We start from the raw sequence: 7,444 nt of genomic DNA on the forward strand, positions 1-7,444 counted from the left end.
TGCTCTGTAGACCAAGATGACCCTGAACTCAGATATCTGCCTGCCCCTGCCCCTGCCTCCTGAGTGCTGGGACTGAAAGTGTGTTCCACTTTGGCCTGGCTGGGACCCTGTCTCAAACAAACAAACAAAAAAGAAAACTCTATAAAACACAGTCAAAGAAAAGGCACAACTTTTGGAACTGTGGAGCTGACAAGCCAATGACCCTAACCCTGGCTACCTCCTCAGAATTCCTGGTGCCCACTGAGCCTCCTAGGATTGACTGCTACCTGTTTACAGCGATGGATCCCCCTCAGCCTCTGTGGTGTTTGGAGACTCACTGATGCTCGCTGCAGGAAGATCATCAATGAGGTAAGGGACAAATGGCCCATCCCGGAGCAGAATGTGCCCACGGGGCCCCAACAACCTCCCTCTGTGACTCATGTCACTCAAGTCCCAAATACACAGCACACGGTTTCTGCTAAAGGGCCAGCCTTAGACTCCCATTTCCCCACCAGCCCAGAGCCCACAGGAAAGCAATTTCTAGGCTCCTAGGACCTGGGTCCCACTTGAGGATAGCGTTTCCACTGTCCCTCCTTAGGGACAGTGAAGATGGCATGTGGGTGGGAGACACGGAGAGCAAAGCTAGCTGGTTGCAGGATAAACAGGAGTGTGTGGGGGGGGGGGGAGGGGCGAAGCTCAACTTCATTCAGACCCAAGGACCCCACGACCCTGGGACCCCAGGAGTTTTAATGGCTTTGGACTTCTCTGATTGAGGAACCTCATAAAACTGAGCTCTGAAGCCAGTTCTTTGGGCTCAGTGTGCTCTCTGCCCTTGTTTGCAGGGCGTGCTGATTTTAATCGTCAACTTCACACAACCTAGAATCACTCAGAATAGAGTCCCCATGAGGGACCGTCTAGATTAGATTGGCTAGTGGGAGTGCCTGTAAGGGATGGTCTTCGTGATCACATTAATTGACAGGTATGTGGGGGTGGGACTTAACACTGTGTTAAGAGGAGAGAAGGCAAACGACCCTGGGCTCATGCGTGCATTCATTCTCTCTGCTCTTGGATGTGAAGTACCAAGCCACCTTGATTCCCCTGTTACGAATGTAGACTGAGCTCGTGAGCCTAAGAAAACCTCTCTTTCCTAAACTGTTTTGTTCCAAGATAGTTTATCACAGAAACAGAAATTAGGGCATGGAGTGACTTTGGACTAGTTAGACACCCTTTCAGAGCCTTGTTTTTTTTTTTTTTTCTCATTTGCAAATGGATTAATAATAGCAGCTGTCCCGTGGGTATGAGGGGCCACCCTTGGATAAGGACTCTGCATTCAGGCTGGCGGGGTGGGGGTGAGTCGGGTGGCTCATTTGGTAAATGCATGAGAAGTCCTGGAGTTTGAACTTTAACCCCACCCCGGGGACCTGCTGGCCAGTCAGTATGCTACTGAGAGACTGTCTCTGAGGAGGTGCTGAGGATTCTGAGGCTACCCGTGAGGGTATCCTGGCCTACACACACACACACACACACACCCCACACACACACACATGCTCATATGCGCACACAAATATGCACACCCGTGCACACACATGAAAGAGAAGAGATACTCAGCATCTGGGGAGGGTATGGGGAAGCTGATTCCCTGGAGGTGAGAAAGGAGAGAAAGAAGGACTTCTTTCTCAGAGCCCCTCACAGCCGCTCGCCTTGGCTAGGGATGTGACCATCATCATCCCAGCCCCCAGCTGGAAAGTCCCCCCCTGATGCGGGTTCTCCTCCAGAGCCACCCAACTCCTCCTGTCCTGCTGGGGCTCTGAGGCACCTAGAGTTCACACCTCCCTGTTTCACAAAGAGGTCCTAAGCCAGGCCAGCCTGGGGAGGGCTGCTGTAGACCCAGAGAACATCTGTGGGGAGATCCCTCATCCTATGAGACCTAGTCTAACAGCCCTAGAGATCTGCCTCTAGTCCCTCCTTCTGTTGCCTTTCTAGACTTTGTGGTCACCCCTCCCCCCTCTCCCAGCCATAACCCTTTGCCAGCGTCCAACTTGGAAGATCTTAGGAGTGCTTAGATTGCTCAGAGGCCACTGACCGCCATGGCTGCACAGCTGTCTGGCACCTTGAACGTTTTCAAAGCCCTTTCCAAACATAAGCTTTAAAAAGAAAACCCAAGCATAGATAACTTGTCTCTGGGCGCTGGGCCTGCGTCCTGAGAGCACCCTGCACCTACCTCATGTCACTGTTCTCCTACGTCCTCCAGGTCCCCTAGGGCCCCAGAGGTCTCAGGATCAACTTTGCACAGTGCCCACCCCATTTTCCCCTTACATAAACTTCCTTTCAGAGCCTGGTTTAATCTTTCCCTCAGGCCCCTGCCCTCTCTGCCCCCCCCCCATCACCACAGCAGGGAGGGGGCTGGGGGTGGTGGTGGGAGGAAGGCGGTTGGCCAGATAGTGACCCAGTGGGACCCAGTCTGCAATTCTCCCAAGTTCTTTGTGACACAAAAGGTAAACAGAAGGCCAGACTTCCCCACCCCCTCCCGCTCCCCCTCCCCCTCCAGCCAGCCAGATGGGCCGACAGGCTGGGGGGGGGGTAAGGGGGGAGAAGGGAAAAAAAGGGCAGATTGTGCAAAGGAAAACAGAAGAGACAGAGAGATGTCAAGAGACAGGAAATGGGGAGAGACTGGGAGAGATGGGGGGAGGGGAGATTTAGTGATTCTTCAACTGAGAAACCTGGGAGGGACCTAAGACTCAGTTTAGGGACAGGGTAACACGTGGGGAGAAAGGACTGCCTGAGAGCCAATGGGAGGAACCCCAGTGAGTCAGGTCCAGAGAGAAGCAGACAAAGAAACTAGGCAGACGTAGCCCTGGCCGATCAGGTGGAGACAAGAGAGGTGTTAGTGTCTCCGCCCCACCCAGCCATGGCTATACTTCTTTCAGAAGCACGGAGCTTGGAAAGTCTGGTGCTCTCTGAGTAGTCTCTGACAGCCCCCACCCCACCAAGAATACCCCCTCCAGCCCTGTCCCCCATCCCACTCCTGCCTAGTATGGGTGGGTCCCCCCTGCTCACCTGCACCGCAGAGGCCGACTGTTTACTGTCATTGTTCCCCGGGGAGTTCAGGCTGGAGGCTTGCTGCAACAGGAACTGCCGGGCCACCTGGAGAGCCTGTAAGACAAGGGGCTGAGTCAGTGAGAGGCCCCAGCAGTGCCTTCAGAAGGGGCTGGGATCCGGGATGAGTACACGGAAGTGGGGGTGGGGTGGGGGGTAGGGATGGGGATGGGGTGGAGGGGGTCGAGCAGTAAGGGGGGGGAGGTGGAGGGTAGTGAGGATCACAAGTCCACATGACCTCGGGGTGAGGATGGAGGTAGGAGTCACTGAGAACAGGATCACAGCGCAGCCTTCAAGAACTCAGAGAATCCATTGGTTTTTCAATTAAGACAACAGATGAAAGGGTCAAGGGTCAAAAGGACTCCAGGTAAAAGGGTTGGATAGCAGCTGCTTCTTGCTGAGCGGCTACAGATCTCTCTCTCTCTCTCTCTCTCTCTCTCTCTCTCTCTCTCTCTCTCTCTCTCTCTCTAGCTATTCAGCTATTTATTTATTTATTTTTTAGAGAGGCCATGGCTGCTCTCTGGAACTCACTATGTTCGAGACCAGGCTGGCCTTGAACTCAGAAATCCACTGCCATCACTCAGGCCTGCGGGCAAGCTCTCGATCTTCCTTTATAAAGCTGGGAGGTAGCTTATCTGCTTCCTCATCCAGAGGAGGCAGCTAAGTCCCTAGGAGGTTAAGTAAGTAGCTGGTCCCAAGATCAGTCCAGGAAGTCTGATTTAAGGAGGGGAGGGGTCCAGGTGTCAATCAAGGAGCTATGGGAGTAAGCAGAGCGGGACTGGTGGTGCAGCTCGGGAGGGCTAGGGCGCACAGGTGGGTGGAGGGGAAGGGTCATTGGCCCCAAGGAAATCATATTTGAAGGCTGTGTCTAAATGATTAGTCACATGGGTGCCTGGGCTTGGTGGCCACAGTGACAAAGGACAGGGCCAAGGGAATGACAGGAATCGGATGTGGAGTGTGTGTGGGGGGGTGGGGGAGGGGGTGGGGGGTGCAGCTAGGGATAGGTGGGGAGTGGTAAGTCTGGTCTGAGACTGAAGGGTCAAGGAGACCCAGGAATATGGGTCCACCCATGACCTTGTCCCTAAGACCCGGAGGTGGAGGTGGTGACAGTGGAGACCTGTCTAGTCAGCTCCAGGTTCCTTAAAGCCCTTCTAGAGAGGCCCTGGAGGCAGAGCTCTGGCACCAGGCGGATATGGGAAGCAGTCCCAGCTCTGTATGTAATGTAGTTCTCTGGCTGTGACCTTGGGTAAGTCATCCCATGTCTCAGCGGTTACATCTCTTTATCCCTCTCTTTATCCGCAAAACTGGGACACTACCCACTTCAGGATCACTCAGAGGGATTAAAAGACCAATGCCTGCCGCCGCCGCTGCCGCCTCGTTGGCATTCGGGACATCTGTACCCTTTTCTTCTTGGTAATTCCCAGGTGGCTCCCTACTTAGCCGCTCCCATCAGCCCACACTTGTTAGCCGAAGGTGCCCAACTTGTGGCTGTCTCTCTCACTGCCACTCACACCTGCTTCGTTTGCACGTGGGCCCCACTCTTCTACCCCAGAATCTTTTAGGATAAAACTCCTCTTTCCTTTCTCCTGCACCCTCTTTCCAATGCTTCCCCCATTTGATCAGGCTCAGGGCCTCCGGACAAATCCTTCGGCAAGTGCTCTCCCAGTGAGCCACGCCTCCAGCTCCTGCAGTACCAGGGATGTGTGTGGTAGACACTCACAGCTCGGCAAACACCCTCTGAGCACCCACTGTGTACCCAGGGTAACTATTTATATACAATCCACCTGCGTGGCCCTTCCCAGTGTTGACTGGCATGGCTTCCTGGGGTTTCAGCCTAGTTTACCTTCGGATACTATCTAAATACTCACTGGTGTATCTATGGGAACATGTGCTCCTTGCCAGCCCTGGACCCTGACCACCCCAGCTCTTCCCTGCCCCAAATGTTCCAGACTTCCAGGTGGAGTCAGAACAGAACACTGCCTCTCCCAAAAGGTTTTCTTTAGAAAGCAGAGATCTGACCTTCCTAGGTCCAGAGACTCTGAGATGATAGGAAGAAAATCTGGCGGGGAAAGGCGAGGAGGTGGCCTAGGACCCCTCAGGAAGGTCTTCTGGCCTCTGCTGCCTAGCTTTCACTGGCCTCCAGGTCTAACCTTACATAATGCTTCTTGCTCTCTAAAGCTGGAAAGAGCAGGAAAAAGACAGCCAGGGTGAGAGACGAGGTTGGGGGGGTGGGGGTTGACCCCAGAGCTGATCATCACAGGTGATTCAAAAGAGACACTGGTCAGTGGGAAGGGGACAAATCCCCGATGATGGGGGAATAGCAACAGAGGCATTTCTGAGGATGGAGTGGGGGTGAGAGGGGAGAGCCTGCCCAGTCTCTGGGGTTGCAGAGTAGCCGGGGAGTTCAGTTCATTCCTTACCCACTCTCTTACTCTGTGGTTCCCTGGAGCATGAAATTACAAGATTTACAGGGTGGGGGCAATGTAGTCAGCAGGCCCTCCGCTCGCCCCTCATAAGCTCCCTTTCCCTCCTCCCACCCCGCCCTCAGCATCTCCCACTTGGGCCAGATTTTTTCCACTCAACTGACAGACTGCTCTGCTCCTTGCCGCTCTTCTCTTCCCCACCTTCATTAGCATGAAGTACCTACTGTGTGCTAGGGCAGGTTAGGTGGTAGGGGCTCCCGTCCCCACATATAAGGACCTCATGTGCTGTGGAGCTCTGAGCAGGCCATCCAGAGAAGTCTTGGAGTCCTGGAGGAGTCAAGCTCCTCAGGGGACAAGGAGGAGAAAGAGAGGTGTTCCTACGGCAGTGATAGCACACAGGAAGTGGCATGTGGCAGAGGCAGAGGGGACTGGAAGTAAGTACCATGGCAGGCAGAAAGCTGAACTGTGCTGGGGAGGCAAGAGGAGAGGCTGGAGAAGGATGCAGAGACACCAGAAGCTGGGCGCTGTGTCTCCAGGCACCCCAGCCAGCCACCCACTCATTCATTCACTCACTAACTCACCCTCCTCTTCCCACCACACGCAGGTCTTGCCCTTGGTGGTGGGGAGCTGATGGTGGACAAACTAAGTTCTTTTCTCATGCTTGCCTAGAGTCAGCCTTGACCCAACAGGAACCTATTACCACCTAAAGAATACACTGTAGCCGGGTGTGGTGGCGCACGCCTTTAATCCCAGCACTTGGGAGGCAGAGGCAGGCGGATTTTTGAGTTTGAGGCCAGCCTGGTCTACANAGTGAGTTCCAGGACAGCCAGGGCTATACAGAGAAACCCTGTCTCGAAAAACCAAAAAAAAAAAAAAAAAAAAAAAGAATACAGTGGTGTGTGTTGGCAGATCCCAGGGCTGTGGCCTAAGCTCCCCTTCTTGGATGGCCATGGCCTGTCACACAGTGGACAATGACTGCTGTTCTGGGCTCTATTTTATGCCATGGGTTTTGCTGTCCGCACACCTAGGCCCTGACTGAAGACAGTGCTCTGGGAGCCTTGGGCATGCCCCAACCCGAGCTGCCTTTTTGTACACTGCTTGCCTAATGGATCTAAGGCAGGTCTAAGACATTGGAGCTTCATTTGAGTTTCATTTACCCATCAGTGTGAAGCGCCAAGTGTCAAGGTCTTTCCTGCCCCGCCACTGAGGGCTGAATGAACCACCGGACCGGCAGTCTCTGAGATATGGAAGCAACAGGTCCTGAACTCACAGCCAGGCTCACCTATTTTAATGATGCTGACCAGACTGGAGCCACCATTGTGTGTTTGTGTGTGTATGTGCATGTATATGTGCATGTGTGCCTGCATGTGTGTGCACATGTGCATACATGTAAGTGTGTGCGCATATATGTGCATGCGTATGCATGTAGGGATCAGAGAATAACTTCGTGAAGTCTGTTTTCCTCTTTCTCCTTTACATGGATTCTATGGTCTGATCTCAGACGGTCGGGTTTACACAGCAAGCCCTTTACCGACTAAGTCACCTCATGGGCCACGAGCTCCTTAATTGCACTGATATTGTCAGCAGCTGTGAGCTTCCCATCCCAGCACAGAAGTCATTATCCCTGCACACACAGTCCATGGGATCCAGGCTAAGTGTGGAAGGCTGGCCCAGGCTGATCCCAGTTCAACGGCAAGCCTTGTGGTCTCCAAGTTCTGGAGAACGTCAGGGTAGGCCCACTGAGCCAGTGCCAAAATACATTTGTGGACACTAAAAGAACTCGGTCGGAGCACCCTCCACCCCTCGAAGTAAGCTAGAACAGGCAGGTGTAACCATGTTCACTTTAGGGGACAGAGAGATGGCTCAGTGGTTAAGAGCACTGACTGCTCTTCCAGAGGTCCTGAGTTCAATTCCCAGCAACCACATGGTGGCTCACAACCATCTGT

At 53.6% G+C, this 7,444-nt stretch overlaps 1 protein-coding gene across 4 annotated transcripts in view; it reads right to left on the bottom strand.

The window, feature by feature from the left end:
* Foxp4 (forkhead box P4) overlaps nt 1-7,444 on the bottom strand; it is a 58,002-nt gene that overhangs the window by 18,053 nt on the left and 32,505 nt on the right. For all 4 annotated transcript variants that reach the window (XM_021186188.2, XM_021186187.2, XM_021186185.2 and 1 more), the window contains exon 3: nt 3,037-3,132. In XM_021186188.2, coding sequence (XP_021041847.1) covers nt 3,037-3,132 — 96 coding nt within the window. The remainder of the gene's footprint in view (nt 1-3,036; nt 3,133-7,444) is intronic.

The sequence above is a fragment of the Mus caroli genome, chromosome 17 (genome assembly GCF_900094665.2).
Source record: "Mus caroli chromosome 17, CAROLI_EIJ_v1.1, whole genome shotgun sequence".
NCBI lineage: Eukaryota > Metazoa > Chordata > Mammalia > Rodentia > Muridae > Mus > Mus caroli.